The sequence below is a fragment of the Strix uralensis genome, chromosome 5 (genome assembly GCF_047716275.1).
Source record: "Strix uralensis isolate ZFMK-TIS-50842 chromosome 5, bStrUra1, whole genome shotgun sequence".
Classification (NCBI taxonomy): domain Eukaryota; kingdom Metazoa; phylum Chordata; class Aves; order Strigiformes; family Strigidae; genus Strix; species Strix uralensis.
In genome coordinates this window covers 73,412,181-73,425,494 of record NC_133976.1, presented here as the reverse complement: position 1 = coordinate 73,425,494, position 13,314 = coordinate 73,412,181, and the positions used below count along the sequence as shown (strand labels likewise).

Sequence of the window (13,314 nt, the reverse complement as noted above, 5' to 3'; positions counted from 1 at the left end):
AACAATAATTGTGCCATAGCACTGGAACATAAAGACATATGCACTTACAACACAAAAAATGTTTACAGTTTAAGAATACTCAATGGTGGCGACTGGCATGGAGAAGAAAACTGTGCCCTAGAAGGACATGGATGACTGTTGTTGAGACACTGAATTCCTTTAGCTTTTATTCCCTTGCTTTTCACACCCTGCTTTGGAAAACCAACTGACCTCAAAGATATGAAGAATTCAAACATCAGCAACAAAAACAACACAATGTCCTAAACTGAATTTGTTGATGAATTTTAACTGACTATAGACATTTTCTAGAATGTTAAGGAGATCATCCTCCTTTAATCATCAGTAAAAGACTAAGTGATACCAGCACAGTTAGTTTTACCCACCACTGCATTCAGATCTGAGCGTAACTCAAACAAAATTCAACAGTTGAAAGGACTGGTGCTGACTTTTAGTATTTTACAATGTTCTGTCAGTTATGAATACAGGATTTGCAGCCTAAGCCTCAATTCCAGCTAGTATTTTCACATCACAGTTAGTATTTCTGATATATCCTGAGTGTGCAAATTTTAGCCAAAGAGGAAAATATAATAGGAAAAGTGCTAATTAAAGACAGAATAGGCTTGTTTCTATAGGAAAAAGAAACTAAAAAAAAAAAACCAGAATGGAAAGAAAAGAAATGGAAGAGAAAGGAGAGAAAAAAGAGAGAAAAAAGGGGAGGGGAGGGGAGGGGAGGGGAGGGGAGGGGAGGGGAGGGGAGGGGAGGGGAGGGGAGGAGAGGAGAGGAGAGGAGAGGAGAGGAGAGGAGAGGAGAGGAGAGGAGAGGAGAGGAGAGGAGAGGAGAGGAGGAGGAGAGGAGGAGGAGAGGAGGAGGAGAGGGAAGGGGAAGAGGAGAGAGGAGAGGAGAGAAGAGAGAAGAGAGGAGAAGAGAGAAGAGGAGACTAGTTTAAAGGTGACAGCAATTTGGGCAGCTTAGTAAGCAAGATTAAGGAATAATACTGAATTACAACGAAGAAAATTAGGTTTACCACTACCTGAAATGAATTAGAATACATTTTTTAAAGGAAACGCTGAAGCATTTGGTGCCACAGGTAAAGAACTAAAAAAATTCCATGTGTATTATTTTTTTTAAATAAATTCTGAATTCTGTCTGTCTTTAGGTCTCCATCATCACACCATCCCCTTTCCTTTTCTATTGGGCAAAACAAGAATAAGGCAGAACAGCAATTTTATTAAACAATGAGACTATGAAATGAGCTGCAGCAATTGGACATTTTTATTCTTGGGGAGAGATGAGTTATAAACCATTTTCAACACAGCAAGTAAAAAAAAAAAGCTTGTGAGAGAGGGAGGGGGGGAAATCAGAAGGAGGAAAAAATTCAAATTTATTGCCATTTCTCAGGCTTATGAAATAAGACACCAAAATGAAAAGAGCTGTTCTTCCCCTTGAATGTACTCCTATTGTTTTGCTTAAATCTGGCCCTCAATGTTTTCTACTCTCAGGAGAGACCTCCTCACAGGAACCACACCATGTTGTCAACAGTTACATTAATCTCTCTGACAGTTTTTAGGAAAGGAGTTTGAACTCAGATACTAATCTTGGAAAAAAAAAAATCCATGCAAAAAACATCTAGTGGTTAAGGTTGCTGGCACACATTCAGCTGTCCAGTCTTCACTGTACTTAGTTTCTGGCATATCATAAAGGGTACCAACACTGCTCTTTGCCAAACAGGCAAGAAAGTACAAATAGCAGGTTTCATCTTCCACTGACACCTAATGTTTCTGCAGAAAAGACTGGGTGAAAGTGTGTCTGGAGAATAATATTCCTGATGGATCACAGAGAAATGCTAGGATGTAGGGAGTCCTCTTTCCTCTATTAAAAACTCTCAAGCCATATAATGGCTTTCTCTCACTACAAATCTCAATTTGCAGTTAAGGAAATACTGGGATAATTGGGAGTCTGCCTAATGCTAGTTGTAAATAGCGACCTTCACAAATTTTTTCCAGCTGTCTGTTAAAAACTGGAGAGCATTTTTATATTATATAAGAAGACAGAGTCAAATGGTTCATCTTTTTTAAACATGCTAAGGCAGTGAATACATCTAACCTGAACATAATAAATGTATGGTAAACTAAACCATAAAGTGAAAACAAACAGAGCAGACGTCTAAGTGTCTATCCAGGGATACGCTTATCCATTCCAAATGTCAAGTCTCTTCAAGCTTAGTTTCTGTAAATGTTATGGTAAGAAGTATTCTGTAAGGAGTGCTCTCTTCTGGTCAGACACAGGAGAAGGTAATTCCTTAACAATGTATTTAATGTCATAAACATTGATTATGTAGAATGACAGATTCTGTGTCTATAAGAACTGCCATATCAAATCTAAGAACAAGGTGATATATTTATTCTGATATTCAGAAATGTGTATTTTAGATGGAGGAAAAACCTGTATCTTCCTTCTTTAATGACACAGCTGAACAATTCATATAGCAACAGAGAAATCTGTTTGAGACAAATCATTTTAATGTTCAAAAGTATATTATTTTTATTATTGTTTCAACATGCAACACTGCACACATGAGCAACAACGAAGTAAGTCAGACCTTGTAAACATTCATCAGAAAAAATGGTTTTACTAAAATTGGAGACAGGGCTGTCCCCACAGCTTGCTCATGGCTCACAGCTCACATTGTAAGAATGTTAAAACACCAAAATCTCACTAATCAAAGAAAATTAAGAAATGAGAGAGGTAAATTTACACTTTTTAAACGGTCATCCATACTACTATATACTCTGTCTGTATGCAGCTGTTTGGCGAAACAGGTATCAGATTTCTGTATGGAAAACGGGTATTAGAAACAGACCCATGTAAATACTCTTAAGGCTTAACATCTATGGAAGCTTGTCTTGATGAGCTTCCTTTAAGTAAATGGAGAATAACTGTCTTGTAAAGTCCATCAGATCCACATGTGAAAGGATAAGAGATGAAAAGGATTAGTATTCCTAAGAGCAGGACCTCATCTGAGCAGACGTTGCAGGGCTTGACTTCATTCCTTCTTGTTTGTCAAGATATTTTTCCTGCCTTGTCATGTTTACTTTCTGGCAATCTGTGAGCAAGTCTTCATGTCCTTCCTCGAAATAAAGTTGTACTTTATCACTTCAATAGAGAAAAGGGAAGAAACCTTCCTTTTAGCTAGAAGCTCATTTTTAGGTGCACTACTGTCTTGTTGAGATGGAAATCCAACAGTGTAATTTTTACATGAAAATGTAATTTCATGATATTGCTATTTCATATTATATTTCATATGCACTGATTTTTGGTACTGTGAAGTATTCCTCCACTGTTCAATGACCTAGCATTTTTTTTCAGTCCTGTTTCTGTGATATTAAATGATAAAGATTATTAGGGTATTAACTTTGAGAAAATGCCTAAGTCTTTTCTTCCATTAGAGAGCATTACAAATGAAGAATACCTGCATATATTCCATAACTCCATGTTACCTCACACAGATATAACAAAATATGAAGTGAGGCTGTCTATTCGTCATCCATACATTATCTATGTCATAAAAGTAGATGTATCCAGGAATGCTTAATTATGAATTTTTAATTCCTGAAAAAAATTGTAAAATTCAAATTAATCCCACCTCCCTACCTCAAGAATCTTCCCCTCACTATAAGTCACAAAAAGCCTAGCTAAAAGGTCATAATTTTTGGAACTTCTCCCAGACATCCAGGAAAGTTAGGAAAAGCTTTCTTGACAGGGAGAGTTATGACATGATAAGAACAAGAGCTAGTTTTTCTCAAAGCATCTGCCAGGGTTGAATATTTGCTTGTGTCTACAGTAACTGCACACACTGTGCTGAAAATTACAACCCTCCAAATAAGTACAGAATACAATGTCTGTGAAACATTGTATTTTCTGTAACATATTGTAAAAACTGATGGAAATTAAAATTGCTACTGGAATATTACATCACTAACAAATCATGATGCATATTAAAGTCTCTACTGCATATGTATATCATGTTTTCTAATGCATAGTCAGCTGTCACAGAATCTCTCAGAGGAAGGGTTGTGTCAGTTCATCCCCAAACTACCTACTGGTTACCACTGTGCTTAGCCCAAATAAAATAGGAGGAGTAATTTGCATACATTTACTCCATTTAGATTTTTTATGAGGTGTGATTGGTCTTTAGAGCCTGTATTTGTTCATACCTGCTGCATTTTCATTTTAAAAAGTCCTATGTAATACTGAGAGACAGACAGTACAAAATTGACTCACATCATCTCCGAACTCAGAACCACATTTAGTTTAATTATCAAGAACATGTAACAATGTTAAATTTCATCCTTTATGGTGACTGACAAGAAAAAGTGTTCCCTTCCAGAAATGCTAAGAAATTTCTTAAAAACTGAATTGCAAAATGAATTCATACCCTTTCAGTGCTTATGTCATGAGTTCTGCCCTAGAGGATAGAAGGAGGATTGACCTAGAAGTGAATATACCATTTAGTGAAATTATAGCCACCTGCATAGGTATTAATGGCATCTAGTCAGGCCCAAGGAACACTAACACACCTACAAGGCTGGGCAGCACAGAGAATTATCCAGGGACGGGGAGGCCAAAACTTCTTCCTGATGTAATTAATGGCTGAAGAGTACTGGGAGAGGAAGGGAGAGAAAAAGAACATTTTGATTTGACTAATTCCCTAAGATGGATCTGCGATCAATGAGAAAATACAGATCTGATATGTCAGGCTGTTCTCTGGAATAAATCCTGCTGATGCAAGATGGCATTAAAGAATAGACTTCTACCAGGCTGAAATGGAGTAGCTGACAGTTTCACAGGCCTTAAAATGTTGAGCTGTGCTATCCAAGGGATAAAGAAAGTACACTCGACTCAGCTGGCAGGCAAGGCTGGAATCTGATATGGCAGTGGTCTGTATGGAAGAGAAATCAGCCAGGAACTCAGCACTTGAAATTCACTTATCCCAGGAAAACATGTAACACCATTTAACTAGCATAACCAATTTGCTTCAAAGCTGATGTTGCCTAGAAAGTTATAGAGGAAATCTTGATCTTTAAGCTTGGAAAGCTTTTCTTTAAATCTAACTCTTTCTTCAGAAGCTTTGCACACACTGTCCAAAAGTAAGTTCATAGATTAATTAGGGAAGCAGTTTTTGAATGTTGATAGCATGTGTGTACATGCTATGGTGCCTCATAACAAATAGTTAATTGGAATAGAATAGACTATTTCAGTTGGAAGTGACCTACAATGATCATCTAGTCCAACTGCCCAACAAATCCAGCGCTGACCAAAAGTTAAACAATGTTGTTAAGGGCATTGTCCAAATGCCTGTTAAACACTGACAGGTGTGGGGCAGCGAGGTTGATACTTAATGAATTTAGAAGGCTCATTTCATGAGAAGGTATTTGGCTACCAATCCATTTCATTGAGTTTTGTCAATTTTTTTTTTTCCCAGTAAAAAGCATTATTGAATAAAAAATCACACATTTGTTTAGATTGAAGATTCAGATCTTTCCACTAGAAGGATATTTTTCCTATTTAATGCTCAATATGATAAAAGAATAATATAATTACAAGGAACAAACAACATATACTTGTGCATATAATTAATAGATTAGGAATTATACATTAAATTATCTAAATCTGGGTGTGGAAAAAGAAAAAAATTAATAAATTTACTTGGTTTTACAGTTGTTTGTTAATGCATTCAACTATATTTTACACAGCTTCTGGACATATAGTTTGTCAGCAGCAATTAGAGACTGATGGATAGCTGCTGCAATACAGATCCAATAGTACACAACTCCATGCCACAAGATATTTTGAAAATTCCTCCTAAAAACTCTGGAAGATGCCGGAGTGATAGACCAAGAAAATATACATACACCTTCCAGATGTCAGAGTCAAGTACCCATTCAAATATCATGAAATTTTAGTAAATGCTACCTTTCTAGGACAAGGCAGCATATCAATTCCTTTTCACAATAGCCAAGCTTTAGTTACTTGAAGCAAAAATTTTCTACTTCAGCCCAACAGCTTGGGTTTTTTTATCCTGCTTGTAGACCAGACACTCGTTAACCTCTCAGATCTCTGGAGAGTTGTGGCTTAAGGGAACCCAGGAGGAAAAGACAAATTTGGAAAGCCATTTATCCATCTCACTAGAATTGAGACATTATGGTTTTCATTCTTCCCCCACTCCCCAAAATACCAAATTTCCATCATCAGAGCTCTCTGAATAAACGAACATTTTGTTACTGGACTCAGGAAGAAAGAAACCACATGCCTGTTAGGGACAGAGAGAGGAGGAGTGGAGTATGTGCTTGGGAGCGTGTTTATTTGACTGGATTGCAGACGGTCAACCGAAGAACATGCAGATCATATATTTTTAAGCATTTCATAATGTCTTATTATTAATTCCAGCCAAAACCACCAAGACCAAAATTATCTGAAATTGGTGCTTGTGTGTCCTGACCTCAAAGCCAACAATGGTTGCATAAAAAAAAAAAAAAAAAAAAAAAAAATCTATGTTCCTCTCAGGTTTATTCTTTTTTTTTAATCGATTAGAAGGCAGTGCCCTTTAGGGTCTATGGAGAAGACAGGTCTCCATAACTAACAAATTGAAATGTGGTCCTGGGTAAATTTTACTTCCAGGAAACCAAAACGTTGCAGTCCTTGGGAGAGGGAGGCTATAAGCAGAGGGCTCTTCTAAAGGAAGGAGTTTTTATTGAATCTGTCACTTGTCATTAAACACTCCATATTTTACCTTAGCCTGATATTTTCATTAGAGCATACAGACCTTTTTCATCTGTGAATGAAAGCATTCCCTTCAGCCTTGTGTTGAATATGGGGAAAGACTCTCTAAAATCGAGCCCACCCAAACAGGATAATTACGTTCACAAAAGCAGGAAAGGCACTAGGGAAAATCAAGTAATATTAATGCTACGATAACTTACACATTTCAGTGTTGACTATCGCATCCCACTTCAATCTTAAATTCTTACATGCATTTGATAATGTCTATTTTTAATCTCATAAATATTTGCATCTAATTACAGAGAAAGCAACAGACACACCAGTGCAGAATAAAACATAAGCGAAGTGGAAAAGAGTATGTACCGCTGTAGAGACATCTCTAATTGGGAAACCTGAATGTAAAAAGGTAAAGATAATAAGATTATACACTTTGACATCTTTGTTCCCAATTTTAGCTTCCCTCTTAGACCACCAACCTACAACAAAGTAACGGAGAAAAAGGTAAAACTTTCAAACAACTTGGCTTCCTCAAAAGAGACAATTGGTTGTTTCTTGTTCCTAGACATAAGCTGGTTACTTTGAAATTAAAGAGGAAGCATTTAGAGTAAAATTATGCTAACTATGCTACACATAGTTTTATATATATGATATCTTTACTGCTAAAACACTTTGTAAGTAAAGAATTGGATAGGACATTGCAAGGACAGATACACATTCTTAAAGAACTCTGATACAAAGCAGCACTGTTTTTTGCCACCTAATTTCTGAGCAAAAGCTGCCTTTACTGCTGCCACCAAAGCTGTACAATCTCTTTGAAGTATCAGAAACTGATGTTAAAATAGTTTTAACATGACTTAAACTTATCAGTAACCAGAATATCACTGTCTGTTGCTATGTTTAGTTGTATAAACACATTACATAACTTACTTTTCTTAAAAACAAACAAACAAATAAAAAAACCCCCAAACAGCAAATAGAAGCTGAGAGAAAACAAATTTCAGTTATTTTCCAATGCATTCCATTTGTGTCAAAGAAAGAAAATGAAAAAGGAAAGAATAATTGTGTGGGAAAAAAGCCAGAAAAGAAAGACATAGTTTTTAAAATCTGAAAGTGCTACATAAAAACAAAGATGATGGTCTTGTGGAATGGTGTCATTCAGTAAATACACCATGAACATAATTGCAAGGCAAATGTCAAGTACCACTTATCTTTTCAAACTGAAAATATAGATTTACTCAAATGCAGATTAGAAATCTAACCAAATATTGTGTTAGTTTTAGGAATTTTTAAAGACGTTTCACTAATACAAGAAGGATTGTGTTGTTTAAACTTAAAGCTGCCACATAACGAGAGCCTTGTGGATTGCCATAGCATTACAGCCACAAAATCCATTAGCAGATGCAGAAATCCCACATCCCCGCCTTTTATAAAACTCTACAGTTATGAAATCATTTTCATGCACTTAGAACTTAACTATTTCGGTGCCCTGCACATTGAAGGGGAATTGATGGGGAAACCCACAAAACAGTGCATCTGAGAACATTCCACATGGACACATGTTTCTGTGGTTCTTTCAAAAATTCTTAAAGAGTTGAAACCATCCTGCTGGAATTTCACAGGACAGAGTAAAGAGGTATCTGAATTAAGGAGGGGATTTATATTTGCTAGTGAACTATTAAGATTTATTCTGTGTCTTCATTGTAGATGTATTAAGATAGGTAGCTGGTAACAAGAAACAGGATTTAATCTAGGATAACAAAGGAAAACAACTAGGAGAAGGCTTGCTCTCTAAAGATTTAAAAAATAATTTCAAAAGACCTCAAGGGTAGACTACTGTTTCCATGTTTATTTTCACTCACCAAAAGCAGAGTTATTTTTGTAAATTAAAGAAATCACAGGCAAAATATGTATTATCTCCTCACTTAGCATCATGGTATCTTTGCTTTATTTCATGGCAATAATTTAACATTTTTATGACAGCACTTGAAAACTTACTGCTTGATAAACCATCTACAGCTAATATTACTGTATAGCACACTGAGCAATATCTGACTTGCTTTCATGCCAGTGATTTTCATATGCCTAGGCAGGTTTGAGGTAACCAGATGATTCTGTGGGGCAACAGCATGCTATCATTTCAGAAATAAAGCAAACTGACTAGTAAGCATAGCAAGAATTCATGAGGTAGAGTAGGGTTTCACTGTCAAATAAGGATGAGTAAACACAGAAAACATGGTCCTCCAGTTACCCCACAATAATTCCATTTTACTATAAGAATACTTACTTGGTTCTCTTTCATTTACTGAAGAAAAGGCACCAATATAAGGTAAAACCAGCTGGGAAAATACACAAATCAGCTAAAGAAACAGGCTGTTAGAAGAGCAGAGAAGAAATGCCACACCAATCTCAATACAGAAATGGTAAGATTATTTCAACGATGCACTTCATAACCAAGTTGCCCATTAGAACTATTTTTCCCTTTTATGAAAATGGAGTAAGCTATGAAGGCAACTGAGAGAGGCTGCTTTCTTTGAAGTGCTCTAGGATAGATGTGTCCTTTTAAACAGTAAGTGACAAATTTCTTAGGTAACAGCTATGAAAATGGATCAGGAGGTACAGTGGGGAGAGCGAGGTAGCTAAGCCTGGCTGATTGGCCAAATTGCTTTGAATCAGTTCCCACGTTACCTGAAGCTGTTGGGAGCTGTCATTAAGATTATCCTCTCGTCTCCTGGCTTCCTCCAGCATCTGTGCACTCTTCTTTTTCTCCACTTGCTCTTTGTGCTTCAGATTTGCTACTTTCTTATTTTGATCTTTAACTTGCCTGTAAAAGAGAAGAGCACTCAGAGCACAGTCCAGAGCACGCTTCCCGTCAGCCCCAGCACTGGGCAGCTGGACTGGGGAAGAGTGGAACCCTCAAGTACCACCACTTCATTTGCAGAAGGTCACCAACACCAAACTCATCCTCAAGCGTTATCCTCAACTGTTAATCCAGACAAAAGTACGCTTCGTTTTGCTCATTACTATTAACCTAAATGTGGAAATTTCTGAAACAAAAACCTTAATTATTATTTGGTATAAACTATTAATCAAAAGATGCACCCGCCCTCTTGTGACTATGTGGCAGAAATCTTTTCTCTGTTCATACACACATGTACATATAAAAAACGCAGTCATCTAATAGCTCATTTTGCTTTAGGTATTACTATATCTAATGTAAGCAAATTAGAAGGATCAGAAGGAAAAACTAATGAAACATGTCTTGAATATAGAGAACTACCTATAAGACCTAGGCAATCTGTTTCCAGGAGTAAAACTATTTCTTTTCAACCTCAAGTTCTACTTGTTTACTAGATATTTTGAGGGATTTCCTATCCTTTCTTTTTACAGAAACAAGACAGAGCAAGTAAGAACAAACTATTTCAGAAAGCATGCATAATTTCCTTTTCGCTTGCATCTATGAATTATTTTTGATGATCCTGGCAACTACTATTGCCTACAGACAGGGTTTGGCCTTTCTGGGCATTAAGACACATGGAGTATTGAATCTAATTACAGACCCTTTAATCTCAGCCTCCTGACCACAGAGAACTTAAGTCTAAACTTTTAGTCCAATCAAAACAAAACAGTCTAGCTTTGCTTCCTCAGCCCTTTTCTTCATAATTATATCTGGAGCTTGGATTTTGGAATAAAAGACAGATTCTTTGGTTGCAAGATTTCCCCAAAACATCATGCAAGTAGTAGAGATGGCTCTTTAATTTACTGTTTAGAAAGCAGAATGATATACTAGCTTCATATCTGGTATGGTATCCACACAGAGAGGGATGAATGTTTCTTCTGTATTTCAGAAATACTTTTAGAACAGATCACAAACAACTCTGATTTAATATTTTCTTCAGAACTCATAACAAACAAAAGGATGATCAAGAACATATCTCTTTGCAATATATATGTTCAAATTATATGGCAAAGGGCTAGTCAGTGCTTTGCATTCTTCCAAAAAAAAGTAGGTTCAACACCGAGCTCTGCTTTTTGCAACGTAAGCCAACTGGAACTGGGAAAATTGCAAAGACAGCAAATTTTACTTGGTGCTAAACAAACCTCTACTAGTATGAAAAAGTGCTGATGGCCATAGAGACCAAGAAAAAAAAAGATGATGATGTTAAATAATTATTGGCATACTTAACTACCTTGTCCAACAGTTACAGCTGATGTGAGTCACGATGCTTTTTAAACACAACCAGTATAACTGTTAAGTTATCCTAACCCAGTGCTGCACACTGGCAGTGGGCACATTGCCCAGTTTAAAAGCAGACTTTTCAGTGATTAAACAACTTATTGGAAATATTATGTTGGCACCAACTCAGCTTGTACAATACATGGTTCTATCTGTTCAATAAAATAAAACATAGAAAGTACAGCTAAGTCAACGCAGAAAATGAAAATATGTCAGCCCAACTCATTCAATTCCATATGAGAATTCTTATTCATCTTCTAAATTATAATTAGGGGAATTCATTATTTTTTACAAACCTGCAAACCTAGATTCACCTGTTGGGAAACTGGCCTGTGTTACTGTAATCGACTGGTTAGATAAGAGGCAACAATATTAATAAAGCCACAACCTTCATCAAAATATGTCTGAAGTAGATAATCTCCTGCATGGTCCAAAATATTTTCAAACGAAACATGTATTTCAAAGAAAAGAGTAATTATAAGGACATATACTATTGACATCCACCTTCTCATGTCTGAACCAAAATTACTGTCTTTCTAATATATTAGGTATATATTTTGAGACAAACTCAAGCTTTCCTAAAGCAGTTTAAAAGACGGAAGTCTTGAAATTACCTACTGCTTGTATTACTCAGATCAATCCTCATAACTGTCATACTGTTTGGAAACTTGAATTCATGTGCAGGATACAACTATCGCTCTATACCTTTGATGTCAAAAAGCAACAAAAATTGAGCAATAAACCTTTCAAATGATACAGGTATCTACGGCATTACCTAAAATTTCCCCAACTGTTTAACTATATAAACTGAGAAGGTCACATGAAACTTGAAATCTATAAATCTAAAAGATTTGCAGTCATTTGATGCATGAAAACACATCTCATCTTATCTCAATGCCCATGGTACCAAATGATAATTCTCACTTTTACAATACTGCACGCAGATAATTATGTAAAAGGTCTAGCGTATACAAGCCCAGAGCCCTTGAACATTTGCACTATGAAGGTTTTGTGAAACTGTAAAGAATCCATACTGTGATTCTGTAAAGAATTCTCTTTCTCTCTGTCAGATAACTTTCAGTCTCCAAAGCCAGAGAATCATGTTTTTATATATACGAACAATATTTTAAAAACATTAAATACACACACACATATTTTTAATATCAATAGACCTCAAAAGCTTGATTAATAGGAATCGTCCAATTCACTGCTCAATAAGACAGTTGTGTTGCTATTTTGAACACTGAAATACTACTGATGATGGTTATAGAACAATTTCATCTTCACACCACCACTGAACAATGTGCAGAATTGGACCACGTACTGAACTGGAACAATAAAATAAAATACAGAAAGTATGTCTGTTAAGTGAGCACACTGCAACTGGTACAGTCTATGTGGAGAGAGTCAAGAGGAAAATAAAGATTTTTCATAATATATGTGCACAAGGAAGCTAATTACAACCACAGAAAGAAACAAAGCTCTAGAATTCCCTCAGTTTGAGAGCTTCATTCTGTAAACTTAATATTGTTTTAATTCTTTTGAATGCAATTACACACATATATATAGCACATAACCCCGTCAAAGGGACAGCAAAGTTTTAAAGAAGCCCTTCATCTGTAGGACTATTTTTATTAAAACTGAAAAAGCTGCACAAGATTAAAGATAGTGAAAAGAAAATGAATTAATTACAATGATGGCAACAGCTTAGAGATTTATGACCGTCTTCCAGAAAGTGATAGTATGTACAGCAACTGAGTAAACGCTAATTTGCAACGTGCATGTGGAATTCTCATCATAAAATAACAAGCACATGAATTTGAGAGAGACAGAGCATTAATTACTGTAAGTACCTATTCCTACTGGAACATCTTTTTAAAATGGGACTACAGAGAGGGATGGAATGCTGGTTATTCTAATAAAAATTGGAGAGCTAGTTCACATTCAGTGAGATACAGCTTTAAAGAAGGATATCACTGGAATCAACAGAAACAATAACAGAACTAACAAAAGCAAAACCACCTCATCTCAGAAGATGTTTATGTTCAGAGTCACCCTCAAATCAAGCAATAAAAAATGTTCTCATCACATATAAAAGAAAAATCTAATGAGAATGTTTATTATCTTGAATTACAGTGAAGAATCTCACTCATTCTGGAAATAACCTTTCTTTTGCATTTTCTGACAGCAATTTTCAGATAATTACTTTTTCTGAGATACAGCTCCTAAAAAATTTAGCACTCAAAACTGAAAAATCTTTTCCATTTCACACAGTATGTCAAGCCAAGTACTGTTATAA

At 35.9% G+C, this 13,314-nt stretch overlaps 1 protein-coding gene across 10 annotated transcripts in view; it reads right to left on the bottom strand.

Annotated features, from left to right (window-relative positions):
- Nucleotides 1–13,314, bottom strand: part of ERC1 (ELKS/RAB6-interacting/CAST family member 1) — a 305,039-nt gene that overhangs the window by 130,399 nt on the left and 161,326 nt on the right. For all 10 annotated transcript variants that reach the window (XM_074871663.1, XM_074871668.1, XM_074871665.1 and 7 more), the window contains one exon: nt 9,467–9,602. In XM_074871663.1, the coding sequence (XP_074727764.1) occupies nt 9,467–9,602 (136 nt within the window). The remainder of the gene's footprint in view (nt 1–9,466; nt 9,603–13,314) is intronic.